Raw genomic sequence first — 16,978 nt, forward strand, 5'->3', positions numbered from 1 at the left:
GATAATGGACTCATAACGTTTCCTGTAATGTGTGATAAAAACAGAATATTGCCTCATCGCACATACAAAGAAGGCCTTCACATTTCAGAGCACATTAATCATCCCGGCATCATAAAACACTTCATCTCACAGACAGTAGACTCGAGTCAGGCCGGCCTATAAAATTCAATCATCACTACAGTGTCAGACATTGTTCTGGCATACCAGAAAATTCCCCAACCCGGGGAGCGTGTCTCTCTGCTGGATTGTTATGGTGTTTACTCACACGAGAGGCTTACCCCGAGGCGAGCTCCACACCTCAGCAGACCAGCTGGAAGCGTCCCAGCCCCCCCTGGAGGAACACTCTGCCCTCCCCTGCTGTCCGGACTCTGTCAGGAAGCGGCAGCAGCAGGCCGGCAGCCAGGGCTGTCTGGGAGCTGGAGATCAGTGAGCAGAGAGAGCATCAGGTAGCAAGCTATCCGTCAGGTACAGCGGGTATAAGGGGGAGTAATTTAGAAAACGGCACTTAATCCAAATCTTGTTCTCTGTGAGGATGAATACTCCCCCCTACACTCTGTTAGTGTCACATAGGAACCTTTGCTACCACTGTGGCCTTCACACACACCAGATCTGCTGCCGTTAGTGTTTGATACAGCTTCTTTGTCACTGTTCAGTAATATTAGAGCATTTTGATTATTGTACTGTTGTCTAGTCTGCAGCACTCATAAAAAGAAGGCTCATTTCCCCCTCTAGTGGATACACTTCCATCTGTATCTGTATTTATTATGAAATAGGAAAGTGTAAAGTACATTGTCTCCATAAAGTATGAGATAATTTTTGCCAGAATGCTGCACATACACTGGGGAGCTTTAATGTTGGAATTAAAATGAAATGTACATGTAATAAGTTTATGGAGAAAAACAAAGTGGAGCTCTAAATGTTGTTAATACTCCTCAGTCTGCTCTTATAATATAAATGATTAAAGATTTATTAAGAGATTCATGTGACGCTGAGTTTGTATTGTGGGGTGTATGTAGGATTTGGAATAATTAAGGCTTGTTTGTCTGCTACTCATTAGGTTTGCCTTGTCACCTGAAAGGAAACTATTTCTTATCACTAACACATGCTATCATTGTTTGTTTAACACAAACAGAACTCTTCATTGTGCTTAGTCATTTGAGTTGAAGGTCATATCATATCATGTACTATTGTAGTGCATTGGTCAGAACAGCAACTATTTTCTTCCTAAATGGAACTTAAACATAATTGTTCACTGGGGACCAAACCAACATGTGTGGCATCAGCGGTAAGGGAGCGTCATTGCCTTGACAACACTGCCCCCCTCTGTATGAACACCAATATTACTTCAAATTCAACTTTGTTGTCCATTTTATTTGTTTGCATTTTATACAGGAGGCAAAGCTCCCATGTTATCTTTATTAGCTTTATGATAAGAATTACTGGCTACTCCTTTCTTCACCAGCACAGACTTTGAGGGCGGTGAGGAGGAGTAGCTGCTTTCTTCATGAATAACATCATTCTTTCTACTATTGGTTACCTCCATCAAGGTACTTCCATTTATATTTAAGGGGAACACCCAGTGTTTGTGCCTTCAAGTCTACAAATCCCCAAATCTCTTGGGTCTATAAATTGATTCAGAGCACTAATCAATAATCCAACCCAGATATGAAAGGTTCTTTTAATTCCATGTGATTTTAATATTCACACCCCAGCCTTGGAGTCTCTGTAAGTGGTGTGGCAAACACCAAATACTCAGGCAAACAATAGCCAGGAAACAAAAGCAAGACTCGTGGGCTGCAGTTACTAAGGCAGTTACTGGGGAACTGGAGAACAGGCAGGGTCAGCAACAGGAGATCAGTCCAAGCTTTAGCTGGAGAGTCTTGCATAAGGACAATGATAGTCCAGCCACCAGTGCGTGTGGCAGAGCAGCTTATATAATGCACTGATTGCAATGAGTCTCAGGTGTGTGATCAGGTGAGCAGGCAGGTGGGTGTGGCTCAGAATAGAAAAGTACTGAGGGCACCGGTGAGCAGATAAGACTGTGACACTTATTGACTCAAATACTCCTATCCCAAGGTGCTTTTGACTATTGTAAGCTGTGCCGCTGATGCTCCCCCTTCTGTGGTTGAGTTTTTTAACTTTTTAATCAAAAAAATCTGCCTCACTCCACACAGTGTTACCTCCCTCATCAGTTTGTTTACCTGCTAGGCCTAATGCTTGCTTCTCTCTCTTCAACCTAAAGCTCAAACTGTTAGAAACTTGGAGCAAAATGAACTCCTCCGGCTGCCCTCTTGACATTCTTCAACCTCGATTTATTAAAGAAGTTTTAAACATATTTTGACCTTTTACACTTAACATATTACACTGAACAGCTCCCTTTCCTCTGGTCCCATTATTCAAAAGTGATCTTACCTGACTCAATTTAAATGATTTGAACAATTTTGGACCCATCTCTAAAGTCACATTTTTAACCAAAGTACTGGAGAAGATTGTTGCCTTTCAACTTTTAGCTTTTATGAAAAAATATTCAATATTGGAATCCTTCCAGTTAGGTTTTCGAGCTCACCACGGCACAGAAACTGCCCATCTTAAAGTCCTGAATGACTGGCTTTTAGCTGCTGATGCTGGATGTCCCTCCATTTCAGTGCTCCTCGATCTCAGTGCAGTGTTTGACAAAGGTGATCACACTATCCAGTGAAACTGAAATTGACTCACAAACTGTCACCAGGACATTCATAAATGGACGGCTCAAAATTTCCAGCTCAACTCTGAAAAGACTCGGGCACCGACTCCTCCAACACTCAAATTACAAACACAGTAGGTTCATACTCTCATCTCGTTACTCCGCAGTGTGTTAACTTCTGTGTTTTATTTGACAGCAGCCTCACTCTTAACAGCAAATGAAATTGGTCATAGAGCAATGCTCAACAAATTTCTAAGATTACGCCGTTTCGGTCGACCAAAGACCTTGAAACACTCTTTCATGCTTTTATTTCATCACAGCTAACTTATTGCAACTTCTTTTCCTCCATTTGCAGCAAAAAGTCTGCAAGGAAGCAGAAAAAACAAGCACATCACAGTTATCCTTTCATCTGGCTGCCTATTAGTTTTTGAGTTGGGTTCAAATTGTCATACCTTTTAAAGGCCAGAACAGTTTGGCCACAAGCCATTTTGCTGACCTTTTAACTCTCCATGTACCGTCACGGGTCCAGAGGTGCTCACATGCTGCTCTCCTGGTGCCTCCCTTTCCTATTCCTGTTTGTTGTTTTTGTTCTGTGAAGCACTTTGGAAACTCTGTCTTCAAAAGGTGCTATATAAATGAAGTTTTTTATTAACTATATATATTTTTTTATTGGCTGCTTATTATCATAGTTTTTAATCATAAGATGATAAGGTTTTAATTATTATCTCAAAGTTTAAGTTAATACTGGACTTGTATTAATGATCAATCAACAGAATTCCCTTAATAGTTTTCTGTTAATTCATTGCCACTTCACCCAATGCACCTTATCAAGTACTTCTACGATTGAGTCAGTCTGTCAGTGTGAAGTTTTGGTGACACTAGATACTAAATGCAGTTTGAAAATACATTTCGAAATATATTTGATGTTGCATATCAGACAGAAAATAGCACAAATAAACGCAGCTATGAGTAGAATTCCAAAATAATTCAAATATCCACTTATGGACACTCCCATAGAATAAAACATGTTTCTTTTCTGCACGGTTGGCAAACACAGTAACTGTATTAGCTTTTTTTAAATATACGGTGTCTTCATTTTTATTGTGACATTATATCTTTAAGTATAAATCTCCATAACATCTTAGCATCTGGTGTGAAGTCCATTAATGATAAAACAGACAGTGATAAAGCCATCACTGTAAATGTCTGGTACTTTCTGGGGATGCAGAAATTCATTTAGTGGAGTGGTTTGGGGCAGAAAGCAATAAACTGTTAAACACGTGTCAACTCGAAATACCAAACATACACACAAACCAAACTGTCTTATATACAACATTATTGAGGAAATATATTATACAATTACTGTAACTTATGGTCCAAGATGTGGATTAATAACATAATGCCTTCACAACTAATAACCAGCAAAGTGCAGACAAACCATTTGTTAACACTGAGGATGTAGCTAACCTTCATTCATGACAACACTGCCCCTTTCTGTATGAACCTGTTTCAGAGGTCTTTAGGGGTACACAGAGGTAATGGACGGATGGACTTAATTTGTTTTCATTCAGTCAAGAAAGAAGAGTCTCATGTTAACTTCATGTTATTTTTTTCATTTCATTTTCTATATTTTCATTCCATGACTTATCTACTCCTCTTAATATTAACTGTTTACATTTTATGTACAAAATGCAAATATGGCAAGTTACCAACAGTGTCCCCCTGAGATAAACCATAGATTCAGAAGCCGACTGGATGTTCACACCCAGGGACACAGCGAGAGAGTGTGTTTCTATTTCGAATTGCCTTGTGGGGTTGCAAGGGGGCTGGAGCCTATCCAAGCTGTCGACGGGCGAGAGGTGGGGTACACCCTGGACCGGTCGCCAGCCGATCGCAGGACAACATATGCAGGGCACTACCTGCTGCGCCACCGTGCAGCCCTCTATTTCGAACTGAAACCAAAATTATGTGTCATTATTTAATCAATAAAAGTTTGGAAAATGTGTTCAAAAGTCTTGTTTTGTTAGATCAACAGCCCAAACACAAAGATATTCAGTTTACAGTGATATAAAACAGAGAAATAAATAAAACCTTCACATTGGAGAAGGTGGAATCAAAGATTCTTTGGTGCCTAAAAAAATAAATTGGAAATTGATTCAATCATCAAAACATCTGCAGATTAAATTTCTGTTACTGTTGTAGCTCTTTTTGCATTAATAATAAGTTACAAACTGAAGTACTGAACTGAGTTTGTGACATCATCTTACTGTGACGTGAATCTCTTCTTTAAAGGGGCTCATGTGACTGTTACAGTGAGCTATCATGAGAGCTGCAGATGGTCAAATAACTGCCATTATCTACTCATGACAGACACTGTTAATGCTGAGGTGGCACAGAACCTATTCATTTAGTCTGATCAGTATCTGGATTCAGGCCGTCGGGCTGCCCCACATGTCGCTGCAGTGAAATTTGATTTAAAATACACAAGCTTATATAACAGTGTCAGACTTGGAGAGAGAGATTTTGATTGTGAGAGTTTACTTGACATGTGGGAAGTAATTTATCAACTTTCATTTACTTTTTATTTTATGCTAGAATTTTGCTAAATGGCTTGATTTTTATGTTTTGTTATTCAGTCATGTCACACTCTTCTGCTTGGAAGCTACATGTTAATGATTTCACAGCGACCTGTGCCATACTTTTTACTGTGTTCAATCTTTAACTGCAGTGGTAAAAATTTACTTCACTCTGCTTAATTACAATGTTAGATATTGTACTATAGCAGTATAATAATAAAACTGTCATTCTGCATTGAAGGTACTTTCACTTTTGATATTTTAAGTATAGTTTGCTGAAAATATTTCTGCACTATACAGGACTTTTACTTGTCACAAGGATGTGAATACCTGGATTATTTCATGGATGAACCAAAACACATGTACTCCACCAGACTCAAACCATGACCCTTCTATAACATTTATCACCATGTTGAAGACAGAATTATTGGTATTTTGGGGTATTATTAAGTCCATTTTACAAGTCCGTTGTACAATCACTTGATGTTTTCATCACCGAACAGACAGCAGTGAGTCGTAACAGTGGGCGTCAGTTTTACAACCCTATCATGAGAGCTGATGCAGGTCAGATGACCGTCATCACTTCTGACTGACCGCATTTCTAAGGTTCGGTCACGCAGGCATTAATCCGATCGCTCCCACATACGACCATCATCATAGACGCAACTTTGTGGTGAGTCGTTTTCAATTCAATTCAGTCCAAGTCAGTTTTATTTATATGACGCAAAATCCCAACAGAGTTCGTTTCAGGACACTTTCCACACACAGCTGCTGCAGATAAACAAACACTCATGAGCACTTCTTTGTGTAAGGGCTTACAGCTGCATGTTGGTTTCATTTCATGGCTCATGTCTAAACTGCGCAACACTTTCACCAATCAATTACGTTCGACTTTTACCACCTGTTCCGGGTGACTGGTTAGTGTTTTCTTTTTTCCTGGTTGTGTTCCGGACAAACTAGCTGCAGTCATCCGATAGTGATGACTGGACACGTAGGATGCCCATGTACACCTAACAGATATTCTGGTCCCTTAGCGATGAGCAGAACCGACCTTCGCCTCTATTCGCAGTATTACGGCTCAACGCTCCGCCAACGCGGAAGAGCGTGAACTGGGTCTGTTTACTCGCGTGGTGTCACAGTTAAAGGTACCGGTATGTCTTTTCGGAATATTTCTAAAGAGGCTCTGGCTGGATCCATCACGCTGGGAGTGGTTTTTGTCGCCGGTTATTTCATTGGTAAGAGCGAAGGTGAAACCTGTCCGTCTCAAGGTGCGCGGCGGCTCACTTCAATCAGTGAAGGGCACCCGGAAAGAGCAGTCACACCATGTTTACCTGATCTGGCTACAGTGGTTTTTATTCAGGCTGAAGGCTCTGCACAACAGAGGGAATAGTGTTTTCACAAGTAGAATAAAAGTTTCTCAAAGGCGCTCAGGGTAAATCTGGGCAAATGTGTTCTGGCTACAGGGGAAAAGCAGGTGTTTTAAAGATGTTGGACACTACAAGTGAGAATTACACAATAGCCTGACCATGCTCTTTCAGGGTTTGTCTGAGTGATCCAAATTTGAGGGAGTGCTGCCTTAAACCAATTTCTCTTCCCAGCCAAGATAACATCATACACCAGTTAAGCATTAAATCCTGTGCGTTTCCAGGTTATGACATAGATGGAGAAAAAGCATGAGTATATTTACTGAAAGTTGAACCAAAAAGGTATTCAAGGTCATGTTCATCCTAATTTTCACCTCATATCAGTATGTATTTTCAATTCAATTCAATATAACTTTATTTGTCCCACAAGGGGAAATTCCAAACTTTCCAGAGACACAGCATGCTTAAAAGTTACCCATTAAACCCCCCAGCACAGAGCCATCCAGTACAAAGTCCCCCTTGTACAGTACTCACTTACTTATTACTTACTCTTCGTTCCGGCTAATATTGACCATCATTACAAAACAATCAAACCTTCAAAAAAACATATGCCAGCTGAACATTAAAAACCATTTGGTGCACATGCAAACTAGAAATGTAAGGACACGTCATAAGATTGTGTTTGTCTAGATTGATGTGACGTTCTATTGTCGTCCAATTCCAATTATTAATTTCTTTAATTGGATCTGTTGCTGCTTGTGCAATAATTGTATTTTCCCCACTGAAGTCATTGAAGTTATATCTAAATCAAATAACTACTGTACATTAACTGGACCAGACTTCAGTTTCCTATGGGATGTATAAGCTTGACGGTTGGTCAAATGGCATCATCATGCTCTTACGATCCTTACCATTGTTCCATGGTTTAATGTACGCCTTCAGGGAAAAAGAAATCTTCCAGAATGAGCATCTTCAAAAGTCACGGGGCAGGAAAAGAGGACCCTCTGTTGCAGTACGTCCTCAATCACTCCATGAGGGAGCATCCGGTCCTGAAGAGCCTCAGACTGGTAAGAATATCTTGGTATCTGGAATATCGCTGTGTTCTGGCACAATTAAGCATTCAATGTCTCAACGTCACAAGATGTAATCACGTTTCACAATGTCATTTCCGCCCATTGCATTCAGAGGACAATGGAAGATTCCGGGCGCATGATGATGGTCGCCTGTGAGCAGTCGCAGTTCATGACCAATCTGGCAAAACTAATAAAAGCCAAGAAAGCATTAGAGATTGGTAAGTTAGACTTCAACTCAACATCACATCTAGTCTATGAAGCATGTCCATCTGCCACAATGCACTCAGACATGCCTTCACATGCACACAAGGCAACAAGGTTTTTGGGGGGTACTTGTAAGTTTGCTTATTTTTTAGCTTTTACTTGTTTTTTCTGTTTGTTTGCCAGAGGAGAAATTCAGATGGTGCAGCAGCACAAGGACAGAAATAAGAACGAATAAACAGAGAAAGTAAAGAATAAATAAGAGGCATATAAAACCAAAATAAGAACACAGTAAAAATGGAAACTATGCAAAAGCAATTCAACACAACATTCAGAGGTGGAAGTGGTATGATTAGTAACAGCAAAGTCAACAGACCCAGTGTATGTACACTAGTGTGCACTAGATTAATATATAACATGACAAAGTATACTTAGTGTTTGTCTATTACCATTGAATTATAATAGAACTATAGTACATTCAATGTTATAAAACATAACATAGTATTAAGTGTCTTGATGCTTTCTTGTTTCATCGGTTTCATATTCTGGACCTGAAGAAACATTATGTCATTTTGACTGTATTTTTTGCCTTTGAAGCTGATAGCAACCTGGTTACTTAAGTGTATGTAAATGCATATGCAAAAAATAGTGTCCATTTTGCATTTTCTATTGTCATTCGTCATCCTGATTTTAGTGTCCGCTCACTGCAGGAGTATACACAGGTTACAACACGCTGAACATGGCGCTGGCTTTGCCTGACGATGGCGTTTTGGTGGCATGTGACATCAGTGAAGAGTACGCAAACATTGGAAAACCCTTCTGGAAAGAGGTACCATTTACACCTATGTTTTATTATTTGTCAAAACACTGTATTATTATAGGGTTCATTACATGATGTGTAATGCTGTTGTATTGTTCCCATATTGCAAAGTGCTGATCAGTGCAGAGGATTTTCATACATCACAGGTAACAGATCTGTTCGATGGAAGTCTGTGTACCTGCATGTGGAGCAGACTTCAGTGGCAGTCTTAAATCTGTTCTTTAAGTTTCAATCTTTTCTGTAAGTCTTTTGATAATCCTTTATGAAAAGTTGTACTTTGGTTGATTCATGGATTGGCAGAAAATAAATCAAGAACAATTTTGATGATCAATTAATCATTTAAGTCGTTTGTCAAGAAAAAACGACAAAGACTTGCTGATTCCAGCCTCAAATGTAAAGATGTGCTCGTTTCTCTGTTTTATATCAATGCAAGTTCAATATCTTTGGGTTTTGGACTGTTATTCAGACAAAACAAGTAGAAAGTAGGTTGGCATTGGGGACTATTTTGTGACAGAATAAATGATTTATCAAGCAACTAATTCATCAACAAATGTTCCCATTAGTTACCCTGTGAGAGTCTGAATAAACAATATTGCTATAAAACGTAAGCACAAGAAGCATTATTGCAAAAATAATCAGTTTTAAAGTGATTTGCATCAACACCACATTCATAACTTTATTTTGATTGGTCAATAAATGCAGACTTCCAACTCCTCAATATTTCTGAGCACACAACATTTTGAATTCTGCACATGACTGGATTAAGATGTTAATGTGAAGAGGTAAATGTGCTGACATGCTTGTTCATATACATTCTTGTATTCATTAGTAACTGGAATATATTGAATAGGCTGGACTTGTATCTTATGTACAATATGTACATAGTTATATCCAGGCTGATACCACAGGTTATTGTAAACAACTTCCTGTTTGCGCAACCAACTTTTACACTGTTTCCCATCTGTTGTCAAACATCTTATCTGCTGCACTTTTACCTAAGAAAATACTCGTTTCCTTTTGTTTACAGGCTGGAGTCGAGCAGAAAATTGATCTACGCATACAGCCAGCACTGAAAACTCTGGGTACAGTAATATGTTGCTTCTCTTAACTTACTGCTCAAAATTTGACAGGGAATGCACAATTTCCTGAAGCAACAGTTACAAAAGTCATTCCAGAAGTCTTGTGTGAGTCTTACTTTTCCTGAAATAATAAATCATCATCAGTGGGATTCATGGTCCCATGGAGTTTTTCCACAAGAATATTAGGAACTAAGGTCACTGTACATCAATTCACAAGCAATAATTCACATTTATTAATATCAAGAGAGACCTCAGATGCCTTGGGAGCATCCTTAAGAAGTTGGCAGTAGTGTCTTTTAAAGAGCTGGCTTCAATCTGTAAATTAAGTAATTATGCAACTAGAAAGGAGAGGTATACAAATAGGACAGCCACCGTGGATGAATTGGTCAGTAGTGTAGGTAGGTGAGACAGGTGAATTGTTAAGTCACCTGAGGTTTTAAGACACTGAAAGAAAAACTGCTTTCTTGTGCAACAACACTTTAACTGAAAAACACACACTCCACACTTCCACTGTAAGCTGTACATCTTCAGTGGTGTTTCTATGATATTTCCTTCGGATTTATGAACAGATTGTCTGAACTATAATCTCCAAATTTCATAATTTACAGTTTGGCAAAGCAATCCAGCGTGCAGCTGCGTGTTAGCTAAACCTACTAAGTTTGACTTGTCAGGTGCTAAGCAACACAAGACGCCGCGGCAAGAACGATACCCCAAAATATAGCCAACATAAGCTAGCTACATGGCTACAGATAAAGGCAGCTAACGGCTAACGTTGCGAAAGTTTTCGTACCTGGATTCCAGTTGTCCTGCCAAAGACGTCCAGCTGCTGCTCTTCTCTTCATCCTTCACAGTTTATAAGAAGTCCAAGTGTGAATTTTCCGAAAATGGAATAAAATCCGAAACAGCTGAATACACAAATGTGTTTAGCATGTTAGCATAACTTAAGAAGTTTTTTCGGCTTGAATCAAACGCTAAAAGACGTAATGACCGTGAAGACGTACGTGACGTCACGCGCACAAATCGTTGAAGAGGTCATCCGGATCACGTGGCCTCGATTTACCTTTTTTATTTAATTTTTTTGATACAACGCGACTAACTTCTTTTCCTAACCAATATACAGAATCATTTGAATGCCACCAATTTAGTACAAATAATTTAATTTATATAGTTGAGTTATTAGCAACAAAAATCTAACTAATTTCATCAAATCTTATCACAAAAGATCTGCTTTTGCTTTACTGTTAGAAACAGATTCATAAAATCACTGTAAAGTGGGGAACCGAACTATGAAGTTATATTTTGACACTAAGATTTACAAAATAAGCAAAAAAGTAGAAAAATCTTGTGATTTCTTATTTAGTAATGTAAGCTGTTGACCAGAAGATAGATGTTGAGTGACAGATGCAGTACAATGTGATGGAGGTGTTATCTGTAACCTGAAGTGTAATTTACCTCTCTGTTCCGGGTTGTTTCTTTCAGATGATCTGCTGTCTTCTGGCCAGGCTGAAACATTTGACTTTGTCTTCATTGACGCAGACAAAGTTAACTATGACAACTACTACGAAAAGTCGCTGCAGCTGTTGAGGAAAGGGGGCATCATTGCTGTCGACAATGTGAGGGCTTCAGCAAGACAAAAATATAAGTTTGACTTCTTGCAATATTTCAAGCAGCTAATTCTGTAAACTTTTTTTTCTGGCTTTTCAGGTCCTCTGGGGTGGACGGGTCATTAATCCAGCCGCTGACGACAGAGACACTGTGGCCATTGACAAGCTGAACAAGAAGTTGCACCGAGACACTAGAATTAACCTGAGCATGCTGACAGTTGGAGATGGAGTCACAATTGCAATCAAACTATAAGACAAGTGACTAATAGATGTAGTGATTCATAGGCTTTAGGAGGCACCACTTGGATAGGCGCACTATGTTGGGTGTTTGATGGCAGATGAAACACATGTATTACCCTCTGGGCTCAAGTCGCCGAAGGTCAATAACAGCTATGGAACGCTGGAATTTTGAGTAATTTTCAATTTTATTACATCAGTGACTAAATTAATCGTGATTAACAGTTGTGAGACAAAGTGCAGCATTGGAATAGTGACTGAGGTTGATTTAAAAAAAATAATTAATTAATTAAAAAATGTACATGCCATTTGTTTTTGTCGCAAATCATTATTTTACCAAACTCATACCATTATGTATTATTGTCAAATTACAGGAGAGGATGACAGTTGGTTTCAGGACTTTATTGCAAAGGTTAGACACACACCAACACACAAACAGCTTCCTGATTAGTGTCACAGTTCTCAAAAATGGGAAGAAAAGTGGATGATTCACACACATAATTCTTTCACCCCAGTCACACTGAGGAAAGCAAAATCCATTTAGCATTGTCTTGCAGCTTAGAAGCAGGTATTCAAGGTAGCGGATGTCTCAAAATCACACCGCACAATTAAGCCTCTCTAGAAAGGCAGTACATCACTACCAAAATACAAATACAGTGTGCAAATAAAACAAAGGAGAAAGAGCTTAAATAAAGGTACAATTCTACTGTGCAAAATAACAGCTTTACATTCTACTTTATCAAACAAGGTGTTTGAAACCATTCCTGGACATGTGCTCCCAGAAGAGGTTTTTTTCTACCAATATAGAGGATAAATTGGCAGAAGGAGTAACTGATTCATAAATACATGTGACTGAGAAATGACTGGTTATTGTGACCACAATAAAAGGAGGCTGGTGGAAAGGTTTCCATCTTAACAGTGCTCAAGAACTGGGCTTCTTTTTTGTTTTGGCTTCAACTCTTTTTAAAATATCTGTTGCTGACCGGACAGGAACACTCAGGGTTAGATTCAGCTGACAGTCCTATTCTTGACATGAACTGGCACAGCAGACCCTCATGCCTCCAGTTCCAGGCCCAGACCAAGTTTGTGACCACCAGCATTGATATTCTTCCCATCCACCAGTGCAGAGAGGAGTAGTTTCATGCCTGAAATACAAATATACAGTATATTCATAGAAGTTAATGAAAACGAGGCCCATTGTGTCTGTAGGTTTGTTTGAATTCTATATTAGACTACAGATGGTTCTTACCAGGCCGCAGGGTCTGGGTGTATCCGATTCCTACCAAGCTGGCATTATTAACCTTGGCCTGCAGAAAACGCATCAAATCATTAAACCAGCATTCCAAGAGTGTATACAGTACTGCCTGTAATGCTACACAAATTAATACATTCGCTTTAATTACACATACTATTGTGTGTGTGCTGGTCTATTTTATTCCATTTTTTGTTTTGCTGCGACAGCTCAAATTGCCGTGAGCTGGAAGGAGCTCAAAATATGAAACTCGGCCCAATAACAGGACATGATTGCACAAGTGCGTCCTAAGAAATGTGAGCCCCATGGGCCAGATGGTGGTGCTGTAATTAAAGCCCAAAACTCAATTATGGAAAGGCCACAACCCTCACATCGTAAGTCTGATCGACTTGAAATATGACACACAAGTCAAGCTCAATGAACCAAACGGTTCGCCATAATGGATTTTCTGCCATTTTCAATTTTTGGAGACACAATCATGTGAAAAGACTCTGTTGGATTTGATTTGATACTGTATCAACACCATCTTGTTAATGATTTGTCCAATCATCAGAAATCCTCATACATGTTTTCAGGCCGTGTTTGGAATAGCATTCTCAGCCTGACCCATAGGGGGCAGTTTTGTCACCGGTTTTGGTGAGCATGCTCTTGGGGCAAGTATTAACTGAAACCTAATATCGGTAAGCAAACGAAAAAGAGGAAATGAAGAATGTTCAATCAAAATGTTACAAATCCACACAAATATCAGTCACTTTTGTTAGCCCACGGTCTAATTCCAAACTTCAAATTTCAATTTCAAAATTCCAAATTTCACTGAACTGTTCACATGTGTTTAAGACACCTGCTGACAAACAGGAGGGGAAACATAACTTGCTTGTGAGAGGTAAAAAAAAAAAAAAAAAGATTACTTACTGATATGGAGGCACTGGAGTCTAACTGATATTTTGCAGCAATGCCAAAGCGAGTGCCGTTGCTGCCCGCTGTCCAGGCCAGATTCACAGCAGTCTCCAGTTTGTCGTTTACCTTCTGGTAAATGGATCCACCAAACTCTGAACCATCATTCCTGGGAAAGAAAAAAGTGCAGTATAACCTGCATGTCAGGTTTTTTCAAACAATTTTACCTTAAAACAAATTAACACCTCAAAAGATCAGTGAGTTCTTTGAAAAGCTATTTGCGTTACCCTGCAGTTAAGTCACTCATCTTGCTTAGTTCAAATATTTGCTCATCCCAAAACATACACATTAGTGTGGAGCTGGAAGTCACCGGTCTTGTAACCGACTGCAAAGTTGCTCTGGGTCATCTTGGACTTGGCTGTGTCAAAGGTCATCTGGTAGCCTGCCAGCCAACCCTCATAGCCAGCCACACCCGCTCCATGGATAGTAGGACCAGCGAAATCTAAATCTACATCAACGCCGGCATTAAGGTATTCCCTTTTATAGGCCGTCTTGACCTTGCCGCTCTTCTTGCTGTGGAAATAAAGAAAATGAAGTTAAGTTAGGAGGGTGTACAATGATTGGAAGTCATGATTTTACAAGTACAATATAAACTGTAGCTTACCCAGTATTTGGTGAAAATGTTGTGTCAAAAGTAAGTTTCAGCCCTTTGGTGATCTAAAGAAGATCATTCGGTCACAGTCAGTCACACTTAATTTAGAGCCGTTTCATTTGTTGGACGATCAGCAACATTTTTCAATTTACCTGATCCTCAACACAAATTTCTGTCCCGAGTGTGTTTTCCGTGGTCCACTTCTCTGTGAAAGTCAGCCCATACTCAGCCCACTTGTACTTGGTCTCCAGGGTTCCGGTGACCTTGCTGGTGTCTACATTAGATGAGCCAGACGTTTTAAACTCCTGAAGTGAATACATGAGGAAATTAATTATACTGTCCTCTGAAACAATGCAGTGGGTTGGAAATGTTCATCCACTATCTCTACAGTACACTACAGCTGAGATGGAGTAAAGTATAGTAAAATGCAGACACTAATATGGATATAGTTTAAAAAAAATCTATCATCTGAAATGTACTTCTAAACATAAACAAAAGTATTGTGACATACAGAGCATTTTACAGTTGAAATATAACATTTTCTGTGCTCTCTGATGGACAAACTATGTTTCTAAATTACCTCAAACATATTTGGCATTTCTGTACTGTATTTGTTTACTTTCAGCCAACTTACAATATCATTATACCTGTGATAACCCAAAATCAGCTGTTAATTCCTGCAATACACCACGTATATTTATAGCATTAACAGCTAAACTCACCACTCCGCTTGAAGACTTTGTCTTCACATCAAGCTTAACCAGTCCAAAACCTGCAAGGACAAGGACAGTGAGGGACTACTTCCTGGGCTGGGTGGCTCATTTCAAACAGCCGGCCTGTCCTCTGAGGGACAATAAATACACACTTATAACACTGCCTTTTAGCTTGCTTCCAGTTACCATATCCCTTATTGAAGATGTCCTTTGCTGATTTTCCAAGGTCTGCATATGCTGGAGGAACTGCCATTTTGCTGTCAGAAAAAGGACATTTCAGAGAGTGTAAATGGTGACAAAAGGACCATAAGTGCACTTGTTGATTGCAACTAAGCACACGTACAGAAAATTTACAGCCACCTTGAAGGAATTTGCATTTCACAACTTCTTCCAATTAACTACTTCCTACTAAATTACTTAAAATTGATTCTTTGCAGCCAACAACTAAAACAGTGATGGTGAAGAAAAAGGAGACAGTATTTCCTCACCAGAATTGTATTTCTTACATATCTGACTGAATAGTTAAAAAGTGCCATTTCCGGCCTTAAAACATTAGTACTGTCAGACACCTGCAACACTTGAGTCATACAGTCTCCATGACTCTCAGATTCTGATGTCACGTCTCCTCACTGTCAAGGTTAGACCGGAGGCTGTCTGAAGCAGTCAGTGCTTACAGTAACCAGGAACAGAACAACTGGCAAAAGACCATTTAATGTGTCTCTTTGTCTTTGCAACCATTACATTTCTGCATTAATATAGTTACCAAAGCAACAGTTTTAGAATAACATTTTGGATAAAATGCAGAATAATGGTGAAACTGATATTAGTAGGATTTTCTGTTTATTAGATGCACACGCAGTTGACGGTTGCTCATTCAGCATTTTTACTATACAAAGAGGTAAGAACCTCTGCCAGTGATAAGACATATTATGCTGTGACCGGTGCCTGTTTCAGTAATGTTATTTTGGAGTCTGAAACCATGAGAATGACAGGGGGCGATTTCTAGCTAGCAAATGGGACGTTTGGTAACCATCTTCCTGACATTCCAACAAAATACAACATGAGCAACCCAAGTAATTATACGGACATTTACTTACCGAATATTACTGTTGTTGGTGATGTTGCTGTCAACTTCAGAGGTAGAAAAAGCGTCAGGGACCGGTGTAGGACGATATGGAGGAGACACCGCAACAAACACCCTCCTGACCTCGACGCCGCAGGACCCGGAATTTAGCTGTCTACTATATGCCCGTCTGAAACGGGGCGAGATGAGAAATCTGTAAATCTCAGCCATTTCATCAAGTGTTTGCTCAAAGGTTTGGTAGCTGCATACGTAATTCTTGTTATCAACGAAAGTCGATGTTTGTAATGCCAAATGTGTTCTACCTGCATACCGGCACGTGAAAGCCCTCTAAATCACCATGGTAACCAATACGCTAATGTAGTTTACGATTTACTTAGCTAATGCCACCTTTTACTTGTCACCATCAACAAATAAAAAATGACAAGGCCAAGGAAATATAAAACTATTCAACATTAAAATCTAACATATAATTAACTTTTTCATCAAACAACAATATTACAGTACTTAACAATTTAGGATTTTTCATATTTTTGACGTCATCATCAGTTAGTTACTGTCAAATGCGGCCAGTTAGCCATGGTATCAGTTCTTATGTAACTATCTTATATTCTGTGGACCTAAATGAAACTATTACATAGAAACCTAAATCTTAGTCCATCTCTCTTTGTAAACTATGAGACAAACATAAATAATCTTATTTTTACTATTATTATCAAGTGATTTTTTTTCTCCATCTTATTTTACAT

At 39.2% G+C, this 16,978-nt stretch overlaps 2 protein-coding genes across 4 annotated transcripts; one reads left to right on the forward strand and one right to left on the reverse strand.

Moving 5' to 3' along the window:
* Positions 1–5,812: 5,812 nt before the first annotated feature.
* LOC139349416 (catechol O-methyltransferase domain-containing protein 1-like) lies at positions 5,813–13,041 on the forward strand. 2 transcript variants are annotated; one of them, XM_070990190.1, is made up of 7 exons: positions 5,813–5,932; positions 7,566–7,690; positions 7,809–7,914; positions 8,608–8,726; positions 9,745–9,799; positions 11,276–11,409; positions 11,501–13,041. In XM_070990190.1, exons 2-7 carry the CDS (start codon positions 7,586–7,588, stop codon positions 11,651–11,653), a joined length of 672 nt encoding a protein of 223 aa, XP_070846291.1. In that variant the 5' UTR covers positions 5,813–5,932; positions 7,566–7,585; the 3' UTR covers positions 11,654–13,041. The 2 variants fall into 2 exon arrangements, with proteins under 2 accessions (XP_070846291.1, XP_070846290.1); XM_070990189.1 differs by lacking the exon at positions 5,813–5,932 and adding an exon at positions 6,348–6,494 and having other exon boundaries at positions 11,501–12,558.
* LOC139349417 (voltage-dependent anion-selective channel protein 2-like) lies at positions 12,024–16,340 on the reverse strand. Of its 2 annotated transcripts, none has more exons than XM_070990192.1 (9): positions 16,246–16,340; positions 15,335–15,405; positions 15,158–15,207; positions 14,588–14,740; positions 14,448–14,500; positions 14,129–14,356; positions 13,802–13,952; positions 12,887–12,944; positions 12,024–12,782 (listed from the first exon to the last, which is right to left on the reverse strand). In XM_070990192.1, the coding sequence occupies exons 2-9, from the start codon at positions 15,399–15,401 to the stop codon at positions 12,691–12,693; spliced, it is 852 nt and encodes a 283-aa protein (XP_070846293.1). In that variant the 5' UTR covers positions 15,402–15,405; positions 16,246–16,340; the 3' UTR covers positions 12,024–12,690. The 2 variants fall into 2 exon arrangements, with proteins under 2 accessions (XP_070846293.1, XP_070846292.1); XM_070990191.1 differs by having other exon boundaries at positions 15,301–15,405.
* Between the last annotated feature and the right edge of the window lie 638 nt (positions 16,341–16,978).

This window comes from Chaetodon trifascialis, chromosome 21 (genome assembly GCF_039877785.1).
Source record: "Chaetodon trifascialis isolate fChaTrf1 chromosome 21, fChaTrf1.hap1, whole genome shotgun sequence".
Lineage (NCBI taxonomy): Eukaryota > Metazoa > Chordata > Actinopteri > Chaetodontiformes > Chaetodontidae > Chaetodon > Chaetodon trifascialis.

Excerpts from the sequence above, each read along its gene's own strand:
- LOC139349416 (XM_070990189.1), top strand. The coding sequence starts at position 6,413 with ATGTCTTTTCGGAATATTTCTAAAGAGGCTCTGGCTGGATCCATCACG. Across the intron at positions 7,915-8,607 it reads CAAGAAAGCATTAGAGATTG|GAGTATACACAGGTTACAAC; the intron begins GTAAGTTAGACT and ends CGCTCACTGCAG. Across the intron at positions 11,410-11,500 it reads GCATCATTGCTGTCGACAAT|GTCCTCTGGGGTGGACGGGT; the intron begins GTGAGGGCTTCA and ends CTGGCTTTTCAG.
- LOC139349417 (XM_070990191.1), bottom strand. The coding sequence starts at position 15,382 with ATGCAGACCTTGGAAAATCAGCAAAGGACATCTTCAATAAGGGATATG. Across the intron at positions 14,741-15,157 it reads CAAAGTCTTCAAGCGGAGTG|GAGTTTAAAACGTCTGGCTC; the intron begins GTGAGTTTAGCT and ends TATTCACTTCAG. Across the intron at positions 13,953-14,128 it reads TTCCAGCTCCACACTAATGT|GAATGATGGTTCAGAGTTTG; the intron begins GTATGTTTTGGG and ends TTTCTTTCCCAG.